The sequence below is a fragment of the Struthio camelus genome, chromosome 6 (genome assembly GCF_040807025.1).
Source record: "Struthio camelus isolate bStrCam1 chromosome 6, bStrCam1.hap1, whole genome shotgun sequence".
NCBI lineage: Eukaryota > Metazoa > Chordata > Aves > Struthioniformes > Struthionidae > Struthio > Struthio camelus.
In genome coordinates this window covers 22,853,595-22,878,796 of record NC_090947.1, presented here as the reverse complement: position 1 = coordinate 22,878,796, position 25,202 = coordinate 22,853,595, and the positions used below count along the sequence as shown (strand labels likewise).

Below are 25,202 nucleotides of genomic sequence, written 5' to 3'. Positions count from 1 at the left end.
TTACAGTGAATTGTAATTCAATTAATTACAATAATAGTAGGGAAAGAAACTGTTTTCTCTGAACATGTGTAAGGTGAATAATGCTGTTTGCTGATCACTAACAAACCAAGCTACTCTCAGGAGGGTAGGAAGATGGGGATATCAGTTTCATCCATCAGGGACAAAAGCCCTTTAATTGACAGGTATGACCTGACAGATGCAATTGAACTGCCCCACATAGCACTCTAGCGGATCTCAAACACAGCAACAAGTTGGGAGCAGCTGGGAATATTTGGGCTTTGACAGAGTGGACGTTTACATTGCCCAGCGGGTAGCAGGTAGGTTTCAAGGAACCCAGGGCACAGGCTGACTGTGGGAGGTCCCTGCCCTGCAGTGAGGAAGGAAGGAAAACAGATAGGCAACTGGCCATGTAAATGGGCCACTGCTTGGGTGCAGGTCTTCGTTCACAGCTATAAGAATACGAGACGTTGCTTTTAACTGGGAATGCAATCAGTATGCCCTATCAGTAGTATATTCTACAATCTTATAGGAGTTGAGGCAGAAATAATACCTTCTAGAAGTTCACTGAGAAGAATGGAAGACAGTCTGAGAAACAAGATTTTGGCCAAAGAGATCCAGTCTCTGAGTTCTTGTTTCTGGGAGCGGCACATGGTCTTTCTGTGGGCAGCCCCTCTGCTGGATGGTATAACACTTCTTGCAAACACTGCAGAGCTCATGACTTTGAATAGCTCATGCAGGTTCTCTTGAATCACTACTGTCTGAATTCAAAAGTTTTACCTGTCCTCAAGCGTGGGTCTTAGAAGACTGTAACACCATACATACCCTTTGATGTGGCAGTGCCATCCTAAGAGCAGGAAGATTTGTTAGGTCTGTTGGAATATTTACCAAGCTGCCTCCACTTCCTCACAAGATTTTTTCAGTTCTAGGTTGAGGACAGTTGCATGCATACTGCACTTTGTTACTGCTTGCGAGAGGGTCAGCCTTAAAAGGTCAGTAAGGCCTCTGCTGTAAACTGTACAAAACTGCCAAGAATATGGCTAGCTCATCCACCACAGTTCCATACCAGAAATGATGAAAAAGAGCATTATTCCTATTAACCAGGAGAAGGTTCAATGCTAAACACAGGCAAGTGAGAGTCAGAGACAGTAAGTACACCTCTGAGAACTGCATATGGGTGTAATGCTGTTTCTTCTGGTGCTACGACAAGATGAAAAGAATGTTTTTAAATTAGTCTATTTATAGTGTACTATTAGCAAAACATTTACATGTCAAACAGAGAAAAAAGCCATAAAACCAAGCTACCCAAATCCAGAGGCTGAAATTAATTTTGGCTTAGATAAAAGAGAAACGGTCCCACAGTAACCCCTCATTTTGTACTAACTGAGAGAGAAGAGGAATGGAATCAAGGGGAGATGAAGAAGGAAGGTAGCATCCTCCAAACAGAAAATCTTGCATGCATGTAGAGACAGACTAAGCCTGCTTGTGACAATTCTCTGGCTATAACTGGTTATGTTTCATAATATTTTGTGGAAAAAGAGTCTATAACGAACACCAGAAATGAGAAGATCGAGACAATTTCCAAGTAAGTTAGTATAGACAAGAGCTGTCAGAAAATAAGCCTCACAGTGACAACAATACAGAAAGGGATTTATGAAAGGTCATCAACAGTGTTCCAAAAACAGCCCTGCAAGTCCAGTAGGGTCACTGCAGCTGCTATCCTGTTTTACTCTGAATAGAATCTACGCAGGGAAAGGACAGAGCATGAGAAGAGATACTAACAATAAATATTAACTGGCCACTGCTTTAGTCAATTGATCTTTTCAGGTTTTTTAAAATAAACTTTATAGAATTGCTAATAAAGATTCTGGTATTTAGGAAGAAGTGAAACAGTGCACACAGAAAAGTCATCAGTTGGTAAGATATTAGATATTAGATGATCGATAGATGGCTACAAAGCAAAGAAGAACATCCCTAAAGTTGCTAAATTGTGGCCAATTCCTCTCCTACAAATGCCAATGTCCTCTAGAATTCCCCCAGATGGAAGGAAACAAGTACTACTTTGAAACATGAGATGAGAATATGAGCTAAGACAGTCATCTGTTTGGACGGATTATAAATCTGCTCAGCTTCACAGATGCATCCAAATTTCTGAAAGCTTATCTGAAACTCAAATTTCCCCCGAGTTATCATGTTTACTATAGTAGAAAAATAAGAAGTTGTTTTGAAAAAGGGCTGCCTACCAAGAAGTGGAAAAGCCATTAGTAAAGATCTTATTGAATATTATACATTTTTGTACAAAAGAATATAAAATAATAAAACTAATGATCAGATTTTTACTTAAATTTTAAAATTAATGACAGCACAGAGAAAAACACTAATGAATTATATTCAATTCTGTTACAAACGATCCATATGTGCTTTCTGTGTTACTGAGCTTTCCAGAAAAAGGTTAGTCTTTTGCTAGCATCACAGCTGCTTTCTCACATTTCTCAGAAAATAAACTTTGTACACTGACAGGTGAAGACTCAAGCATGTACCAGGCTGCCAAATTCAATCAGGCAGAACTATAAGCAGCCTCCCTCCAGGGCTGCTTCTTTGAATTAAAAGTCTGCAGAGGTCAACAACCTTTTTGCCCCAGGTTTTGTTGTAAGCTGAGGAGGCTTTATACCAGCCTGTCAGCCTACTCAACTGGAAGTTATTAGTGTTCTCTGCTACAAAAGAAACCTAACTCAAGTCTTAGACACTTTATAGGGTTAACAACTGTTGGGGAATCCCAGAAATGAAATTAGCCAATGTACAAACACACAAAAAAATTCTATCAATATCAATTCAAACCACTTACAGATAGCTTAGAGATCTACTGAATTATAGCCCTCATTCTCAATGAACACTCAATTTTTTGTAACATATTTACCTGAAGGATGTAGTTAGCATCTGGAGCAAAGTAGCTACATTTTATATGAAGTAATTAAAAAAAAATTCACTTATACTTGTTAGCAGAAAGATAAGGCTACATTATATAGTTTTTCCACATTTTCCTGAATAGGTAATTTTTATATATAACAAGTTAAAGGGCATATTTCTTTCTTTTTTAAAATCTTCAGCAAGGAATAGTTTTTAAAAATCATTCCAGCTTCGGTGGGGGCACGGGGAGGGAACTCAAACATAATTTCTATATGTCAAGGACTATCTATATCTTTCTATACTAACCATTAACACCACTCAAGCATAAACGTGGAAAGGGAGAAGAGGCACCCTCTCTTTAGTCATGCCGAAGCCCCTTTTGTGAACACAACCACTGCTGATACTACAGGTTAGAAACTGGGCCAAAAAAAGTTGTTCAAGCATGTGATTCCAAGGGAACTCAATTCAGATGTATGCAAAGTTTTCTAAACAGAGAAATTAATTTGAGGAAAAGAACAGCTCTCTTCAAATCCACAGAGCACACACACTAACTGTCATTCCAACTGTACTGCACATGACTGAGAATCAGTTTTTCCTAGGAACAAAGTAGAGGACTGATACTTACACAACCTCCAGCAAGGATCTCTGCGAGCAGTGGAATGGAACCATCTTTCTTAGTAAATTTGTCTCTGACAAAATCGTTAACCTAATAAAGATACAATACGTTACACAGTTTTTCAGTATTTTTCCTCCGTATTATCATATATGAAGTATATTTGTAATCATATTTATTAGAGTACTTGTAAGTGGTCATCTTTCACACATTTTAGGAAATAAATCCTGTGTACGTTAATAAACAAAAGGATGCCAGAAAACAAAAAAAAAGATACGTACAGTTAGCTTAATAGCCTTTTCTGGAGCAACACCTATCAGCTGTGGTAACAAGCCTATAGAAACAAAGACATCATAAGGCAACATTATCTTCCTAATAGAGAAACTGGTATTTTATTAGAGCTCTACAGAAATGCCTTTCTGCACATGGGATATCCTTTGAAGTGGATTGCAATTACCCTTTCAGGTGGATTGCAGTTATGCATGTGAGGCTGCTAGAGCACTGCATGTTAAATGCATACCTGGCGTACCTATACACTTTTAGATTTCTGTTGAAATAGCAATGAAAAGCCTGACCAGAGCTGCCAAGCCTGATACTGTTGCTCTACAGAAAAAAATAAGGGTAAGAAGGACTCACTACACACCTTGGATATGTCCATTCAGATAAGGGGTAACTTGAGTGGAGTTTTTCAGCCTCTTAATATAATTTTCCCATAATTTCTTGAAATAAGTTTTTTAATAGGAGGGTAATTCTGAGATATACAAAAATATCAACAAATCTTATCATTGCAGCCCATTAAAAATAGTGACTTTTTCTTTTCAAGAGCGCATTTTATACATTGCCAAAGAATAATCTCTAAATGGTTTGATTGCTTCCCATTAAACACATAACTGAGTTATTTTACCACTCAGCTGAGTTTGAAAATAGACTTAATTTCAAAAAAGATTTGAATTAAAATACTCTGTCAAATATTTAAGCAAAACTACATTTACACAAGCAAGTGCTGTTCTTTCCAGTCCTACTTAATAAAATAAAACAGCTATATTCTGTTTAACTCACATGCTAATATTATTTCACTAAATAATAGCCTAGTCTAACATGTTCATGTATATGTTTTTACGTAAGTGATTAACATGGAGATACAGGAATCTAGAACTAGGGGAAAAAGTTGGATTGAAGAAACATTCAGTATAAATCCAGTTGTTCTGTAAGTATAGCACAGCACTTGCATTACTTCAACCACACAGATGTTATCCTGTGTTTATAAGACTGGTTTGGGACATGCAGAAAGTGACTATGATAAATTATCAAATAACTTCTACTTGACTCACTAACCTGAATTTTCTGGAGGTTACAGTCAACTAAGGACATCGCAGATTTTCACTTGTTCAGTCCAACACGGTAACATGAACTTCTTTAAACTCTATTGCTACTAAATAATTTTTATCCCGCAAAAAGGAAGCATTAGTGGACAGAATGATTTTGGAAAGGCTTCTGCCTCTGGAAAATAGGCTACTATCAGAATGAACTGCCATTTGACAAAAGCACATAAGCCTTTCTAGGACCTAATAGGTTTAAGAGAAAAATCAGTAGATGGCAGTCTTAACTTCCTAACATACAAGATTATAGCCACGTCTGTTAGTTTAAAATCTATTTTCTCCACGGTCACTTTGGCACATGCATAGATTGTAAAACTTAAACGCTTAATTTTCATAGAAGTGTTAATTTCTTAACGTTATTCCATGGTTAAGGAATATTAGTTTGTCAAAGTGTTTGTCAATTAACTATCCAAAAATTCCATGCTAATTATATCCAATAATGTCAATAAAACTGTAATAATGCAGCTTTCCACTACACTTTAAGTGAAAAGAATAATAGCTAAAAATTCATAAAGGATGTTCAGAATTTCCCAAGCTACTCAGCCTGTATAATTTTTATATTACTTCCTTAAAAGGAAGCTTGCAGCAAATGTACCTAAATAGAAGGAGCAGTGGCTAATATATGCAGTGTAGTGTTTTCTTCCAACACAGTACTTTCTCTGCGATTTACAGACTTACTATGCTGAGGAAAGGTAGTTATTAAATACAAAGAAAGGTTGACAATAAGAAAAGGAAAGGCTGCCCTCCCAGCCTGAATCTGTGATCTAGCATGAAAAGAAAATCAAGCTCTGAGGCGTCTACACTCTAAAAAACCAAAACTACTAGACAAAACACCACAAGACAATCCTCCCCCACCTCTGCCTTTTACGCACTGCTAAACATGCTGCATACACACGTTGTGCAATCCAGAGAACCTGGGATTCCACATGTTCTAGTGAGGAAGCTTAGAAAATGCTTCATAATTAATTCAGGAGTTGGATGCCAGGGTCTGAGAGTGTCATGATTTTCTTGACCAAAAAATAAAAGTTTTCCTTACAAAAACTGAAGCACTTTTTCCAGTATGTATGCAAATCTGCTTTCATAACTTGTGATAAACAACTATATTGTACTATTATATTAGCATACAATTTAGAGAATCCAACTATAGCATGTAAGAACCTAGGTACAGACCCACAGCCAGCTCTTTCCTTACAATGGAAATGTTTCTATACTTCCAGGTTAATTTGCTTCTGGAGACTATCTAACTCTATGAGTCCAAGTCCTTAGTAACACGGTGACCATTAAGCGTAACATTTTCAAAAAAGCCACACAAAACTATTACTCTAAACAGTCTTAAAAATAATTATTAAAAAAATAAAAGTTTAACAAGCTGACATTCTTTAAAATACATACCTTTTTTTTCCTCAAATACAAAGCATTGTTTTTAACTCATCAGTGGAACCATCTTTGCTTTCACAATATTAGAAAAGAAAATTTAGAAAACAAAAATAAAAATCACAGATGATCAGTTCCAGAAGCTGCTATGCAAAACCATGTGGTTGGGGGGAAAAAGGAGAAAAAAAAGAAAGAATACTCTTCGTGATTAAGGTGTGATTAGAAATTATGAATTTTGAAATGGAATCATAAATGTAACTCAAGGAGTATCAGCTTTTTGAAAGCAATAGCAACAAAAAAGGAATCTGATTTATCAATAAGACATAACTCACTTGAGCTGCACCTGTCTCACCAGCCTTTTTACTAACATATTCCTCTTCCCTTTATTCACTTGTATTGCAAACTCTTGTGAGATTTCTAAAAACTCTTAGTCAGAATCCACAGAACTTTAAATGCAAAAAATTATCAGATATTATCCTTAATGTAAATTGATGCTGACCAACGTCTTCACGAACAGAACAGAGAAAAAACAGGCTGTGTCCATCACAGAAGTGAATGATTTTGCTCCAATAAGAAAAACCAAAGTGTGCAGGTTAACAAACACCTTTACTGTTTCTTATGAAAATTGTGTTTCATTAAGTTATGTTAAATGACAATGAAAAATAGAGAATTCAATTAAATATAATGTTCAGAGGTCTGACTAGCATGTACCTATTATGTATGTCACCTTACTGGTGTGAAGAAAATCCTTTCAGAACATGCTTCTAAGCTGAAACAAGAGCTAACTGATAGAACTGATAAAAAGCTGCTTCAACTTTTTAACCTTTAGTTTAGAGGACTTCTTTTCTTTTTTTAAATTACTACTTTCATAAGTTCCATTTTGTATATTTTAAAGTAAAATAGAACAACATAATACAATAATAGGCTGCAATTGCTTGTTCACAGAATAAACTCATAAAGCAAGTCCCACTGCTTGCAGAAGCACAAGGCATAAACTTTGGCATCCAGTTTAACAGTCACATTTCAAAATGACTGCTCCAAACTTTTATCCTCTCTTCAATATAATTTTTTGCATTAAGATGGATCTTTATTCCTTAGAGGCTAATCTGCTCCTGATGTTTGCCTCCAGTCTAAACTGACAATCCTTGATTTGTGAGATAACAACCATGCCCACAACACTCACATCACAGAATTTAGGACTTTAAACAACGTAAGAAGCCAGGAACAAATCAGTAACAAAGCAAAAAAAAGGCCCAGTTTGTCCTAGCCATTTCCTACAATGAACAGTGCTCAAGGGAAAATAATTATTCAGCTATGTGAAACAGAAGCAAAATTGTACATGGCATCAAGTTTCCTAGTTTTCCCATAAGAGAATAGCTTTTGAAGTATTTATTAAAAAAGAAAAGAAAAGAAAAGAAAAGAAAATCACTGTCTTATGTGTTTTATTCACTTACCTCTGTAAAGACCAAAAAAGCCTTCAAAACGTAAAACCTTTTTAAAGCAGTCAAAGCTGTTTTTATACATCAGCTCTCCTACAACTGCACCAGAGGAGCGTTGATTCTGCATACGAGTCTTCACCAGGTCTATGGGGTATACTGCAGTAGCACCAACAGCTATAAGAAAGCACTTGGAGTATTAGTTCTGCAACATCTTTACTGGTGTAGTATATAATTATTATTACTATTTTCTACAACATTTACTTAAACACTGCTTAGAATATATAGGATGATAAAATCCTTCATGGGCTGGAAGTAAGAAAGAACAATCCTGAAAGTCTAGAAAAAAGCTCAAGGAGAACAGATTAGTCTACTCCATAAAATATGGTAGGCAGATCAAAGAAAAACAGTCAGAAAAACAAGCAATCAATTACCAGTAAGGACATTTGTCAATGCAGTGAGCAGAGTTTCAGAGGAAGGGGGAGGGATGCTAGAACAGAAGGGGTAAAGGAAGAGGGGATGGAACCACCCAAAGCAGTACGACCCTTCTTCACACGTCTAAGTACGAAATGCACCTTGGAAAATTTCAAGTAGTTGAGCAAGGTATTGTTACGCTAACCCAGGCTTGAAAATAAAACCCAGATATGTCACTCACCTCCAGCAATTGAGCCCAAAGTGAACCTGTAAGCTGACTCAGCTACCTGGAGCCAGATAGGCCTGCCTACCTCTCCAAAAGATTGCTGTGTGGGGAAAAGGAAAAAAAGTAAATGCTTGGAAAACTGCATGGAAAAAAAGAAGATGCCTATGAATTGCCTTTTTTTACGTTACAGAAAGAATCTGATAAAAATGGGTAGCTTTATGTTAAGGAGGAAAGAAATTGAAAAGACTGTGTAACTTCCATTTTGACTAATGGATGAATTAGCATATTTTTCAAATACACTTCTCATAAAATATCCTTCCTTCCATATTCCTTGTTTAACCAAAACACTTATCTTTAAGATAAAGAACACACCAAAAAACCCAAATCAACTTTGCTGCTCTCCATTTTGTTGCCTTTTCACTTGTAAGGCATGGAACCCCTTTTGGCTCCAACGAAATTTTACATCTCAAGTGAAATTCAGAACCTCACTGGTAGCATCTATCAACACACTGTATATTTTAAGATCACATACACATTAATATATAGCATAAACACTACATTTAATACCTTCAAAACAAGGAAAAAAGTCAATTACTCCTCAAACTATTCTCCACAAGGCCGTCGCAGAAGGTTGATAATTTACAGACCCAGTGATGACCTCACTCACTTCCATCACATACACTAGTAGTATTAGAGTTTTAAATAACTACAAGCCTGCATGGAAAATATCTGCAGAGACTCATAATCATATTATTGGATGAGGTTATTAGATACAAGGTGAGGTTATTAGAGACAATGCGAGTATTCACAAACTTGCACTGAAAAGTATGCAAAATGGGCCACATTCTCTTCCAAACATCAATAAGGGGACTAGAGAAGAACTTATACTGTACACAATAGCTTGTCTGTGGTTACACAAGTGGCCAAAGTGTTAACTGCTAAAGTGCATACTGAAGTAGATACTAAAGCAGATCTCCCAACCGTGAACACCATTTTTCTTAAAAGCAACCTGTATCACTAGCAGATGCAATCCTAACAGCACAGCTGGAATTTATATAGACCTCAGAATGTTACAAAAAAGCTCTGCTCTGATGCATATTACAAATATTCCACAAGGATTATTACAGTATAACTTAAGGCCACCTAAGTTATGTTCAGTCTATTGAAGTTCTCAAAAGTGAAATATTCATAGTAAGACAGCACATACTTCAGCATAAGCTGCTCTACTTGTACAGATACTATACTGGATATGCACAAACTGGCTACTACTGTCACACTATATGCACACAATGCAAGACAAAAGCCTAAGAGATTAAGATGAGATCGCTACTTATAAAAACACAAATTATATTTTTACAGTTTTTCCACAGCATGAAAGGATTAGGACACAACTACCATCCTTTCCTTCCATCTTCCTTCCCCAGCAATACAGCTTACCAGAGAAGAGTAGAAAAATTCTCAGTAGAACCAAAATCATAAACTGTACATGTGCAACCGTTTCTTTAAAAAAGCATAGGTCAAATGTATTACCTTTATAAGCAAAGAGAAACATATAATCGAAGAGTTTCCTCACTATTCTCAAAACACTAGACTTGCCAGATTAAAAAAAAAAGACAATAAAAACAAAAGATCCACAAAAATAAATTCCAAAATGCAAAGACATATCTTCTGATTCATATAAATAAAAGATATATGTAATAATAATGCCTCAAAAGACTTAGAAACAGGATGAGGTCTTCACAAAAAATTCCTCCTGTTTTAGCACACCTGCTTTCTTTTAGCTTTTTAAGCTATTCATTTTCTTCGAAGCTCCACAGAATTCTCATCAAAATCAAAGCATTACATTCAGACATAAATCCTAATGAATATGTCACCGGATGTTAGAACTCAAATTCTTTGTGAAGGAAATGTCACTTTTATATTATTAAATAAATGTTCACAAAGTTTGCAGTTTACTTATGTGTTCAGATGGATATGTAGATGAATATAATTAATGCTATAGTTTTCAAATCATGAATATTTATAAATAGAAAATTACTGTAGCTGTCATCCTCATGGTATATTCAGCTGCTAGGCTTCAGGAAAATCTTACACAATGAAAAAATTGACAATGAAGTAAACATGGTTGAAAGCAGACTAATTTCCATTCTACCAAATCCACAAAGACAGTCTGAGTTTATGTTAAAACTTAGATTTTCCTTTAAGGAGGGATTTTAACACCATATAAAAGTGATTACAGAATTGATTTCATTTTCCAGGAACAGCTGGACCTTACAGGAATGATATTCTCTCTTTCACAACAGCATATCTTTCGTTGCATCAACACAGTTAAATAACATAACGCAAGTGTCAGTTAGGATAAGGCCCAGCACAGGACTGTTTCTTACAAACCAAAGAAAATGAAATGACTTTACTTTCTGGTGTGCATTTTTAGAACATAGAATAGGTTGTTCAGAACATAGAATAGGTTGAGAGCACAAAGCATTACTCCAAGAGTGTGAAGAGTGTATGTTCTATTCTAACGACGAATGAAACTTTCTTTTCAATGAGCTCATTTATAACAGTGTCAAGCTACAAAGGTAACTCAAAACTCAAAGGTAACTCAAGTGTAAAACAAAACAAATTAGCATTTTGTTTCCTAACAGTCTACTCAGAAAGGTGAGTGAGAGCCGCAAAGACATTAAGTAAAACTGAAGCTGGCACTCAGGAATACAATTAAGAAGCATTGTCAGAAATATCTCTCATTAATCTGAATAAACGCTGTATCCACATTTCTGCATTAATCCATGCCATCCTTCTTGTCTTCTGGAATCCACAGAACGACTGTTACCACAAAGTAGGTTTTGGACATGTATTTCAATAGCTCAGATGTATCTAATCCCCTAAGGACAACAGAGCGGTAACATTGAAAACAGGCTGGACACTGTTTCAGAGCAATTTGTTTGAAAAACAACTGAATGACCAAATCCGTATGTCATAAAGAGTAATCAAAATACATACAAAATCCTACATAGCTTGTAAGACCATAATGAAATTAAGCATTCCACTGAAGACTTGCAATATTCTGTATAGGACAATTATTCAACCATTGCAGCTGAACTAATTCAAGATTTCCCTGTCACTCATACATTTCTTGCATTTTTTTAGTGGATATAACTGCTTAAAGGAATCTCTTTGTAATACACATACAAAGTGAGCTGAGAAATAGAGAATTTTATACACACAAACTTTCATTTCCAGATAGACTCCTGGACCCCTCATCCATTGGCAAATACAGGCCATTCACATGGCAAGCAAAGCACAGGTGCTTTTATCACTGTGCTGCCTCCTTCACCTCTGAACATCTGACAGCAGCACTATCTGTCACTGCCATTACCAGAGCAGAAAATCTGAATTTCACCTTTCCCAGATGAAGCCTTTGGACTTTGCCTAGGGAAGGGAGACAGTGTAGCTTGCAATGACTGACCAAGTTATCACTGCCAGCTGCCTGTCCCGCACCAGCAAGCCGGTTTGGCTGAGCCACTTGGGAATCAGTTGCTGAACAACTGCCATATGCTAGCAGTATTTTAATGCAACTCATCAACAACTTCAGTTTGCCATAAATGCTGAACTCAGATATGGCAGTTCAGCAGTTGATTCATAAGAAGCTCAGCTGTCTTTGTACCAAGGGAGATGTAGGCAGCAGTAGCCAGCCTAAACCAGCTATGCCCACTTGGGAATCAGAGCCCTTGGATGTCTTGATAGACACTCCATAAGTTCCTAAAAGAGATGGAGAGAGAGAGAGAGAGAATTGGAGCAATTCAGATATTGCAAGAAAATGTGAACCTTCAGAAATACACACAAATATACTTCTCTACTGAGTACATAGAAATATAGAACTGTTGATCACGGATGGGAAAAGCTCATGCAAGGCCTTAAGAATTAGGCACCCTATTTCTTCTCTTTATATATTACAGGGAGAAAGGAGATATGGAGACATCCTTGAGCCAAAAGCCCTGATTCAGATTAACATTAGTTTTACTGTATTTTCTTGTAAAGTTTACTTGAGAATGTACAGCTCTACACGGAACTGTACCTTTCTTATAAAGTTGTAACAGAGTAAAAATAAATAAAAGATTGTACAACAGTAACATTTAAGATCACAGCCCACATTTTTTCTTTGTTTTTCATAATATATACCAATGTGCAACTGACCTATGTATATTATGATTATGCAGACGTGTAATTCACCATGTACCTATGCCTTCCTTTCTGAATCTGCTACATAATTGTTTCAAGGATTGTCTTGTCTGCATTATTAGCTTTACGTTATTAGCACTCTACTTAATCCCTCTTTAGTTACTCTAGCAACAACCATCTACAGAATGCTCCAAAAAGACAGAATTATTTCTATTAGCAGCCTAGCATAAGAGATTTCCCAATATGTTGCTGCTTTCAATATCAGCAGTACTTGAGGTTCAACTTTACATCAAGTTGAAGGTTAAAATTTAAATTACAACTTAACTAGCATTAGACAGATCTGCTCGCAAAAGGAAACCTCTCAAATTGTATGTTGAACTAAAAATACAGTGGACATAAACTCCCCCAAATTAGATTTATTTTTAATACAAACTTACGAGCTATACTTCTGAGAAGTGGGCAGTACAGTGCCCAGTAACTGTGCTGGAAACTCTAAACATAAGCTGAACACTTGCCTAAAGTTTGGTCCTAAATCTTTAGTTCTGACAGTTGTAAAAAAAAAACAAAACAAAGCGTGAAAAAAATGTACAAAAAGCCTACTGGACAGCCTGGGGCTCTTAGCTGTACTATACATCCATACATTTAATAAGGAAATTGTGATAAACGCAAAGCTAGCAAACCTGAATATAAAGGTCTGGTGAATCAGAGGGTTACACTGTACTTTTCCGTTTTCCATTTGCTAATTCTATTTTTTCATTAATTGCAACAAAATTGGATTCTCCTGCTACTGTGGAGGTCACATAGCCAAAAAGTACAGTAAAATTCAATGATCGTTTTAGATAAATGGTTAAGCCAATCATTTCATCCCATTTTTCAAGAAATAACACATTTATAAGCCTTGCATTTAATGTTCATATTTTTTACTACCTAAAATTAATTTTATTATTATGGGATTGGATTATTTAGTGAAGTGAAAGGCTTTTCAGGAACGAACAAAGGTATTGACAGTAGGAGAACCAAGTACCTCTACATTCTCTTATGTGAGCAGGCCATCCTTTAGTATGGCACCTAATATCCTAGTTAGGAATGTACGCAGTACTTTGCTCTAATTCCCTCCTTATAGCAACGCATATAGCATATTTAGGAGTTTGTTAGGATTCACATGTTACGAATCTGTTTAAAGTCTACTCTTTTTACTTTTTATACGTAAATACACATAAGCATTCACTTAACTTCAGCAGTTTTACTGTGTATATCATTCCTACCTACCTGCCTCTGGAGTTCTGCCAAGTTGTAAGGTAATGCACCTTCAGCCAGTGGTGCTATTCTTTCAATATCTGCCAAAGTTAAGCGCCTTCACACAAGGCCGAGGAAAACAAATTACTGTTAGATAAAATATCAAACATATTCAGTAAAGCATTCCTGGCCACACTCAACAGAATACATCCTACGCTTGAAAACATCTGTCATATTTAAATATATTTCCTGTCATATTTAAATACATTTCTAAGAATTCTGCTGTACCGCAATAAAGAATCCTTAGCATTAGAAGCGTGTTCTCTTCTTGTTCTCAAATGGAGGTGAAGGGAACTTGGATTAGTCAGAAGCAAGTTCTTGTTTACCAGTAATAACGGACATAATTCACAAATGAAATAATTACTGGATATCTTCCCTCCACCCCAGCATTTCACATGCAAACATCTACTCGGAACCTCACCAATACTTCAAGCTAATAATACCAGTGTATTATAGCCTTTTGGGACTACTGTAATGTATATTGCTATTTTATATGCTATACATATTACAGTTAATAACTGTGCTTGATGTACAACATTCACTCACAAAATACATGCATATACCAAACTCAGTTTACATTGAATAAATTACTGCAATAAAATAAAACAGAATGCAAACCTTTAAAAAAAAAGACAAAAATTAATGGTTTTCACACTGAAAATAGCAATATAATGAATACAAAAAAACAGAATTAATGTTTATAAATTACCCAGTAACACTGTATAAGTCTGCAAATTGGTAGAGAATATCTATTTCCAGTGGTGTAACTTGTCCAAATCGAATTGCAGAATGGGTAAATTCCTCTGGATTTAAAAGGAAAAGAGAAATAAAGCAATTGGGTTACTTATCAAATTTCCTTTTTAAATGCTCACAATTAGCTTTAATATCATAAAAATGAAATCTATCACTAAGACGCAAAATCCAGAATGTAAAGGAAAAAGATACACTTAGGAGAAAATCCTTCTTGGAATCAGCCTTTGAAGCTTGAGCAATTTTGATTCCAGCACTCTCAATTATGGTAAGAAGTCATCATCAAAGACAACAAAAATCCTCATACTAGCAAGATCAATAAAATCACACCCACAATTTGTGATTCTTGTTTCTGAAGTTCTGCAGAACAAATGGATCATTGCTTAGAGCTGTAAGGGCAACTGACTAATCTATCGCCACCATATCAGTGTTTTCTTCTCAGTGAACCAAAGCTTAGCTGTTCATCTAGCCAAACTACCGCCACGTTCCTGACATAAATAGCAAGCTACAGTAAACAAGTTTGAGTAGTAAATATGTAGTAGCTTTTTCATAACACAAATCCAAGCAAGATCTATTTATGCATCTTTCCCCCCCCCCAAAAAAAAAAAAAAAAAGTTAGGCAATATGTTAGCACAATTTGGAGGATCAGGACAGGCATTTTATGCTTTCCTTTAGGGTTCCTTTAGAGACAAAAGATATACAGAGCATATAAACATAAGCCAAAGAAAAAAAAGAAATTTGGCATGCTTTTTACCCACACTTGACTTTGGCTGGTCCCATGCATACAGGTAATAAAATCTGTCAAAAAATGGCTACAAAAGCAATCTGCTCATGCCTGAGGCAAGACTGAACTATGGCCATCTTTCATATGTACAGGAATTAACTATGTCCTATATACAGATATAAATTGTATGTAGAACCTGTCAGGCCAATAAACTAAAAAAAGTTATAAATTATTACCTTTTTTTGAAAAAGATTTAATCATGGATAAAAGTAGCTAGATCTAAAACACCATGGAGATTACTGATGATCGATTTTCAAACTTAACTCATTCTATCACATTCCCTAGGACTTCTTCTCTCTAAGCAACCATGAATCCCCTTCAAGGAGCACTAAAATCCTGAATGATACACTGTTCAGCAGATATCCATTCAAACGAATAAAGACAACAAGGCTCCTGCCAGAATCCCAATTCTTCTCTTTAATAAGCTAGCTGAAAATCATTACTAACCTGTGAGGATGGAAATCACCCTCTAAACACTTTCATAATAGTGCTATCCTTGCATACCATTGCAGCCCCTGATTTGCCTTAACCCATATGCAACATCAGATTACAAACTGGACAGAACTAAAAAAAAAAAAATCAGTAAAATGCAGGAAATATGCTTTACCTTTTGTAACTTCAACATCTTTCCTTGAACCTGCTATATTACTGTATATCTTCCTAACAAGATCCATGTTATTCAACAGGGCATTAAATGCATTGAAATAGGAGAAGCTGACCTGATGTGAAACAGTTCCACCAGCCACCTTAAAAAAATTAAATGAATGCCATTAAATGACTTAAGCCCTTTGACAACAGCTTATTACAAATTATAGGAACATCCATTTAGGTAAATAATGAAAGAATTAAATATATATTTTTAGTCTAGTAATTTTAAGCTATTTTTAATAGAAGCATGAAGGAAGGATTATTAGAAAGGATACTGCTTTCTTGGGGGCAAAAATTCAACATTAGGAAACAATAAGGAAATCATCTAATTAGGTTATTTTTCAATTTATCTGATACATCCTAAATGAGCCACTGAGTTTTTTTTTATAAAAGAGAAGTGCATGTAAAGATTACTTTAGGTAAAGACACTGACTTACTCCATTGCATATAACAAGAAATGTTTATTTCAAAGTCTAAAGTTAATAGAAATCTTAGGCAAGATACCATATTATTAGGTAGGTTAGGCAAGGCAAGATCTGTAGATAAAGTAGTAACATAAAAGTTACAAAGTAAAAGTATACAGTATAAAATAGTACATAAAAAGTAAAAGTTTATAAAAAGTGTAAAGTAATAATTTTTATGTTATTACCTTACCTACAAATCTTGTCAGATTATCACGGCTGTAACTATAATACCTCTAGAACCTACATTCTGATTTTCCAAACTCTCATTCCAAACAGAAAAGAATGTAAGTGCATATGCAAGAACAAAACTGTAAATAGTCTCCTCCTTCTGAGATTTGTCACATATCAAAATCTAAAAATTAGATACTTTTGGCCAAAAATAAGTATTCTTTCTGTGCAAAGCACAGTTTATCCTGCTTTAATGCCCAGAACAGCAGATAAACTCAGACTGCTTCCAATGGCACTTTAAGCATGTAAAAAAGGCTGCCAAACTTTTCCACTATTGCACCTAAGGAGTGTTGCCATGTTTCATCCTGCCCACTCTATTATGAAGGTCATAACCTCTAGCACAAAGGCAGTAACAAATAGATAGGAGAAGATGAAGCAGGAGAGAAGCAGTAACTTAAAAAAAATACAGCTATTAAACAAATTTATTTTTAAGTCCTTAACTTAAGGCACTTTTCTTCACACTTACTGAAACTAAATTTTCTTCCACAAATGGAGTTAGCATATGTGAGCGAAGGGTAACCATGATGTCACTGAAGTCCAGCCCAGTAATCATACCACTCTTATTTTTGTCCTTCACTGCAAAGGCTTGTCTTGCATGTTCTAACTGCAGCTCCTGGAGGGAAATATTCAGAAACAGCAGATTAGAGCCAAATTCCCTAACCTACAGTTCACAAAACTCCTACTGATTTCATATGCCTACAGCATGCCTGAGTATGTCCGTGTGTGAACACCACAACTGTAGTTTAAACTTAAAGGCTAGCCCAATTAAGACAAGAAACTTGCATACTAATTCTATCCACAGCTTCATTCCTGTGTCAAAGAAAAGCCCCTGTTCACCTGTAAGGAAATAATTATCTTTCACAAATGGATTTGAGAAATAAACTTCACATATCAGGATCCTATGTCCTGCCTGCAATAATTTACTACTTAAATATTTAACTGCTAGGGAAATTTCTGATATTGATCCTAAAGACTCAAAATGAGCTAATCCCTTACACATCCAAGATAAGATATGATTGGGATATTATAAATTAACTCATTAAAAAGTATACTTGAAAATAAACAGGAAGATAGTGAAAATTATATAATACTGATGTAGACTGCCCCTAACAGATACCTCCTATAATAACAGAAATGGTCACTCATTTCATGCAATTTAAAACTCCTACGCAATCTCTAAGAAAATCTCTAAGAAAAACATTATATAAAGCCTCTGCAGTAACCTAACCTCAAGACAATAATGATGCAACCATCATTAAATTCTATGTCCAGAAAAGGTTGTTTCCTTCTGCTCAAGCAAACAATATAGCACATTCATCTGTCATCCAGACTTCTTGAAGTAGCTAAAATAATAACCATGTTATTAGCTTATATCACCTCTACACTAATTTCTCAAGTCTTGCAACCTCAGTGTTTTCTAGATCAAGTTGCAATAAGCCTGCTCTGATCCAAGCCCCAAACTCCACAGGACAGGGTAGACCAAATAAACAACACAAACCGATCTAAAAGTAGGGACAACAACATCCATCTCATGTACATATTGAAAATACCACAGTCCATACTACCTTTCCATACTAAGGGTCTTGTTTATTATATGATGAGCATAAGACTTTACTGTATCCTACGTAATAGCATCCTTGGAGCAGTAAACACAAAACCAAAACAGATATTTATCACTTTGCTCTGAGTTAAAAGATGCTTCTCACTAGATAACTGTTTTTTTCTGCACTGGAGTCCCCAGTTTGTGCCTGGGATGGCTTACAACAAGTAGTATCAAAGGCAAGACACAGTTCTTCCTTAAGGTAACATTAAGGTATACTGCAGCCTTAAAAGACTATATCACACTCTAGTATCTCAATTTAGAATATAGACTTCAGACCCTATCTAATTAGACCTTTTTTTCTAGAATCACTCTATATCTACTTTTATCCTGGACAACAAATGCAGATGATATCAAAGCATATTTACCACTCCTTACTCTTAAATAGTATGTCCAAAATTATTTTGTATCTAAGGTCACCTTTAGAAGTACATCATCTATTTTTCTTCAGGCCTACTAGGCAGAAAACTAAAAGAAAAGTAACATCATGAGGTGACCTCTGCACATTTAATTTACTGAATTTAGTGCAATTACCTATACAAGTTTGCAAATTCCTTTCTCCTGAATTATAATGTGTATTTCTCCTACTTTCTTCTTCCTCCATCCTTTATAACTGCTGTCTTCCTTTACTTCCTTTTAGTGCAACGATCAATTGCATAGTATGTTTCAATTGTAGCTTTTTGGCTTAGCACAAAGTCCAGTTCTAGGAGTGAGTTCCTTTAAAGCCTGATCCCTAGGGGGTGCTTCAGCAACATCCCAGAAAAGCAGATTCGTCTCCTGCAAAGTTGGCTACATTTAAGACCAAACTCCCAACACAAATGTAGTAGCATGCATGACAACTAGGGAGGAGGGGAAAAAAAAGGCAAGTATTAAGATAACCTTTACAGAATTAAAAGATATGTTAAACAATTTAATACATTTCCATGGGAGGCCATATGATAAAAAACCAATTGGTTATATTAAGGATGCAATCCTTCTCTGATTGAGGTTAGTTCTGTTATTAAATTCCTACGAGAGAAGAAGCAGACTCTCAATCCAGTTTAACAACAATCAGTAAAAGGGTTAATTTCATAAACAGTATATTTAATCCTATCCTTTTACAGGATTCAAGTTAAAGTAAAATTAATATATGCTGCTTAGAGAACCGGCATGGAGAAATAACAATTCATCATAACTTTCAGGATTAGTAGACAATCAGTATCAGATAATGATTATCATTACCAGAAAAAGCTCAAAATTTATAATAGCATTAGTGTATTGTTAGAGATAAAATTGAATTTCAATTGTACTTTGAAAGGTTAGTAACTGACCTGAAGAAACTGAGTGAACTCTGAATAGTTAAGATGCTTCTTCCTGTTATGTCCAAAATGCAGTCGAATAAATTCACAGTCCCAGTTGAAGGGGATTTGAAGATGAATAATAGTTTGTTCAAATATTTCTTTGACATTTGCTGTGGGGAAGGGAAAAAACAAGAAGTGAGCTTTGCTGTACAGTAATTCTACAAACGTTCCAGGCAGGATGCAGACAAATGAAGTTTTAAGCAGCTGTTTAAGAAGTGTTTTAGTTTGTTAAAAATAATTGCCAACTGAATCTCTGTAGGCCTGTATAAGAACACGTTTGCTACAGTACACGATACTTGCTGTATTACCACATAAATCCTTGGAGTGTTTTATTTAGTTTGAATTAAGAAGCGATTTCCCTTGTGCATGACAAATAAGAGCTACTTTGCATTCTGATATAAAAACCAATAGTGGTTCTCTGTCTCTGCCAGGAGTCAAATTAAGCCCTTTATCAAGAGCACGAATACCTGCATTACAATCTCATGCAATATTTGTCATACTAAGTATGGTTTGATTGAAACTTGATTATTACAATCACACTGTCTGAATATGTCTATTGAAGATAGGTATAAGAAATTCCATCTAAAACATATCATTAACTCAGCAGAAAGCACCTTATTAAAAGCTTTTGATAAGGCCCTAGCACAAAAATCAAATCCTATAAAGAATAATTGGTAGTCTCAGTTATTAAAATGTTTTAAGATAAGTAAAGATAAAGATGTCCTCTTTCAAATAAAGAAAAAATCTGTTATTTCAGAATATAGAATTCTCTGTATGTATACTGTACAACGGAAATCTCAATGCCTAAAGTATTATCTCAAGTCAGTCAAAAGCCTCGTCTGAAAAAAAAAGCATGCTTTATTCAGATACAACATTGCCTCTCAGTAAAACAAGCCCATTTTTTTGTGCAGATTAGCTGACCAAATAAATAATATAAACTGGACATCTATCCATACCACGTGAACGCTTTTCAAAATCTACCTCAAAGTACCAGAACTGATTTTAATTTTTAATCAACTAATCTAGAATCTGCTAACAACCAAAATAAAGTATGGCATATAGAGAAGAACTTTACTATCTTCGACTGTTTACTTGGAGTAAAGGTGTTGCTTTCTCTGTGCTAAAGGACTACTTGACTCATTCATCCTTTCAAATCTATAGCTATTCTAGTAGCGATTAAGTTACTGTGTGGTCTCATAAGTTTCAATGAGGAAAAGATGGCAGATCTTTAGAACAAAGCAGTCCCAGATTGGGAATATACAAAGTGTGATTCCTTGGCTAGATCACTTGTTTCGCAGAGGATTTGAGATTACATATTTAAAGGGCAGACTATGCTGGTAAGTGATTTAACTGTAATTTAGCCCTTAAAGGTCAAACACAAACAATAGTGAAACAACTGCAATTTACACCAGTTTCCACTGCAAGGGAGGCTAAAGGAGGTGTTTACCTAAGTGGGAAGTGTACAAAAAACCCTAACATGACTACTTCTAATTGTTCACTCTTATCTATTTATTGGCATCAATATAGGTGTCAATGTTCTGAGTGTTAAGAAAAAGACAAATCACCAAATACATAGTGCTAAACTATCTTATTTTGCCATACTTTCTTCGGAAGTTTTGTCTGCAGTACATTTATTCATCTTTGCTAGAGACCAGGGAACCAGGAGAGGTAAACTTAAACCCCTGAAGTACCATGGATTCACTGCAATTTCTGACCAAGCTATCTGAGTCTTTATATACTACAAATACAAACAGATCAAAGCAGCCTACTGCTGAGCTCCCCAAATGGCACTAAATTGTATATGCAACAGAAGACAGGGCTGCTATTGGCTTGGCTACTAACGTATTAACAGGGTGGAAACTAGTGACTACTTTCACAGCTGTAAAACTGACTTCTGTAAAGCACTGAATTCTTCTAATGAAAACTTAGGCAAGAATACGCTGAAGCAGCCAAGAAATCACAATTGTTTTCAACTGTTTCTAATGCTTGCTTCAGAATGTTAAAGAAAGGTTAAAAAAAAGTCTCACTTTTTTCTTACATGAAATTCTGTTTTCCAAATTAAGGTCTGCTCCAAAAGTGCTCAAATAGCCCAGTCTTCCAATGATTTTTAATGAGACTTAAGTCACTAGTCTTTTCATAACTCTCATTCAAGCATTTCATTGTATACTATTTACAACTGAGAATTAGTTTCCCACACTATTGATTTTCCTTCTTAAAGACATTTACAACTAGTCATCAACATATCCCAAATCAAGATATTTCAATACATAAAAATAATACTGGCACATGAATTAATGAATTTATATTCAATATATATGGGTATTTGAAGAGCACAGTATGTGGCTGAATAGGTTTAAATATGCTATCCAAATTAGCCTGTTGCTTCTCTGAAATTTCAGACACCTTAAACATTTTTCTTCTCTAAGATAATTAGGTAATCACTGACAAAGGATTCTCAAACATCCCTACATAAGCACTAGAAATTACTACTTCTACCCCAGAGGAGCAATACTTTCTTCACAATATATCAAGAATACCATTTTTAATCCAATTTTGTTGGCTCTTCCCTTATATCAAAGGAAATAGCCATCACCACAACCAACAACTCAATGATGAGAAAAGCTGCAAAGGGACAATCACATTTCAGAGATTATACATAATGTGCTCATCACCTGCACTTTCACCACACTGAATTATGAGCAAATGTCTTATTTTTAATTTATTTTTTCCACAGCACAAGCAAAGAACTGACAACAAAGAAAATAGGGAACATTAAGGTACAGATGCTCCTTCCTTTTTTTTTTTTAATCTGAGTCAAAAATGAGTAACAGTTATAAATTAAGATAAACTACAAGTAGATCAAATTTCCAACAGAGTTATTCTGCAGGTGGCAAACAGTAAATTATTTTTAAACCCTTTCATTTCAGTATGACTTTTTACAGAATGCATTCATTGTCCCTGTCGATATACATTACTCATTTACTCATTAATGTCCTTTCCTACTCTTTGCTTACCTTTCTGCAGTGGAATTTTTTCCTACTGAGCTGGTACTTTCTCTCCAGGCTTATAGCAATTCATTTTCTTCTCTGATAGGCATACAGGCCAGCAGCCTGACGACGTACTCAACTCACCGCCAGCCCCAGCAACAATAAGCTACTACTGTAGTGCACTAGCACAGTACCTCCAAGGTGACACACACTCTCTCCAGTTAGCTTCAGAATTTCTCCATCCAGTCATTTTAAACAAATTACAGCTACCTGGAGCAGCTACCCGCAGACAGCATACACACTACTCTGGCTCAGCCTCCATCAAACACCTTTACCTATCAAGCTCAGAAAAAATGATGCAAGAAAAACGAAGCTTTTAGGCAACACTGAATTTCAGAGCAGGAGGAAGAATATTGATGCTCACAAACTGTATTTTTAAAATAATATGCTTTATTTTGAAAAATTGTTGCCAAATTAAAGTTGTTCCTGTAGTTCTAAGCAGCTGCAGCAATGCCTGTCTACCAACATGTGCTTTTCAGTAGTCATGAGTGCCAATCAGGCTGAAAGACAAGATTTGAGACAGAACAGAAATGAGCACAGTGCTTGTCGTGTTCTAGTTAAAACTAGTATCGCTCCATCATCCTAACATGGAAAATTTCATGCTAGAGCATAGATTTTCATTTAGCCTGCAGATTTTAGGCATTGTTTGAACTTTTAGGAGCAACATACCCAAGAATTACACTATTCTATTGCACGCACATAGTGAAAAAAGAAAAATATCTATTGTGAAACATCGTTCTCCTATTTAACTTGCAAACCATATTTTGAATTAATTATATTTAACTAAAAATCATAATGAGTTATTTTTCCAATGAACTTTTTCCAATACATCAGTTAATGGCTCAACAAAGAGCCAAAACAATTTAACTGATCCTGGCATGAATTTCAGTATCTGAAATGTTAAAATTCTTGAGCTTTGACAGTTTAAGCTTTTAATTGAATCCACAGTGAACACTGCTAGAGCTTACACTCTTTGAAAAACAAAGAGTGTGGTTTTGGTCCATAGTGGGGATGCGCTCAGTACCTCAGGTAAGCTTTGAGATAGTAACTATTATTTATTTTGACTTATAATCTCATGAAGAAACAGAGTTGAAACCCCACACAACTCTTGTGCCATTAGTATCTTAACAGAGTTTGCCATTTCCTCTCCCCAGGGATGGAACATCAGTCCTGCTTGTTAAGACAAAAAAAAAAAAAGTGATAGTTTTAAGTACTAGCAAAAGTATGCTAGAGGTCTGCTGTTTAAGAACATGTTTTTTTTATCTGTCTACTCGGTCATCTGTAGTCCCACCTGCACATATTTCAGCCTTAATCTACCTAATGCATTTTAATTTATTCTATACTATGTATTTTTCACTACATTTGCTAGCAGTAGATTTCATATATTTTCACTTGCAAAATAATAAAAAAAAAACGTTAAAACCAAAAAGACCACTTCTGCTTTTTCTTTTTTTTAAACATCTGTTGCAACAGAAGTATATTAACAGTCATGCAGAGGTAAATATTGCAATGATTACTTCAAGGTGAGAGCAAAAAGTAAGTTGCAGGAAAAGTGAGAAAGTCAGACTATAAATAGTTGCACTGTATTTCTATTCTTATTTTAAAAGATTAAGGTCATTATTAGTGACAGCCATAATGATGAACTGTCAATACATATAATTTTGAGTTCTGTTTCACCTGTTCTTTTCCCTTCCCTATTGCTGAACTTAGTTTTGAACTTAATACTATAGAAAACGGTCAACATCTTGTGGTCTTAAGCTGTTTATTATTACAACAGATAAGTAGGGGCTCCCAGCCTGTACTGTTCATCAGCCTTTAGAACTGTGGCTTAAAACAGGAAAGAATCATACAACAGAAAAACAAAACAAAAACAAACAATATGAGGACAAAAAAGGTCATAACATACCCTTTTGTTTCCTACATTATCTGCATGTGTTAAAGACATCTTGAAAACAGGCAGCTAATAAATGGTTTTCAAGAAGCCAAGAAAACTAGTCATTCCAGTTTACTGCACATTTGATAGAGCATTGTACTTTTCTTATATCCTCAGTTCCACGGCCACATGATTTTTCTGTTTATATTTTTAAGTGTTTACAGCCTTTATGGTCACAAATAATATTTTATAAACCAAAAAATTTAAGATTAAAACCAAATACTAAAATTTTCAACCCAATTGTTCTTTTGGAAATGGTGAAGGAGCGAGCGAGTAGGAGTGATCTGTGCTTCCTGAACAATAATACTCAACAGTAAAGAATTATAACAACATATATTCAACTCTTTTCTCTTATTCTTCTCACTTGCCTTCTTCTAGTGTTCTCAAACGCTGCTATGTTCTACTAAAGAGAAATGTGAACCTCCTCTCCCACAGTGAAAGTTGTTGGGAGTTAATTCTTTTGTTTAAGAAAATAATAGATGGATAAGATTTCAGTATCACTGTACACTCAACTTCTGTAAATATTTTATTATATTGATGTTTATTATTTTGATTCACCACTATCATTGTAATTTTGGTGTGGATGC

The 25,202-nt window shown here is 35.3% G+C and overlaps 1 protein-coding gene across 6 annotated transcripts in view; it reads right to left on the bottom strand.

The window, feature by feature from the left end:
* SLC25A12 (solute carrier family 25 member 12) overlaps nucleotides 1-25,202 on the bottom strand; it is a 55,958-nt gene that overhangs the window by 14,496 nt on the left and 16,260 nt on the right. For all 6 annotated transcript variants that reach the window (XR_011141912.1, XM_068948588.1, XM_068948591.1 and 3 more), the window contains exons 5-13: nucleotides 19,606-19,745; nucleotides 17,162-17,308; nucleotides 15,963-16,101; nucleotides 14,531-14,624; nucleotides 13,795-13,879; nucleotides 8,362-8,446; nucleotides 7,725-7,883; nucleotides 3,799-3,851; nucleotides 3,530-3,610 (exon numbers count right to left, since the gene is read on the bottom strand). Coding sequence is in view for 5 of the 6 variants with exons in the window: in XM_068948588.1 (XP_068804689.1) it covers nucleotides 3,530-3,610; nucleotides 3,799-3,851; nucleotides 7,725-7,883; nucleotides 8,362-8,446; nucleotides 13,795-13,879; nucleotides 14,531-14,624; nucleotides 15,963-16,101; nucleotides 17,162-17,308; nucleotides 19,606-19,745 (983 nt within the window). In the remaining variant the exon portion in view is untranslated. The remainder of the gene's footprint in view (nucleotides 1-3,529; nucleotides 3,611-3,798; nucleotides 3,852-7,724; nucleotides 7,884-8,361; nucleotides 8,447-13,794; nucleotides 13,880-14,530; nucleotides 14,625-15,962; nucleotides 16,102-17,161; nucleotides 17,309-19,605; nucleotides 19,746-25,202) is intronic.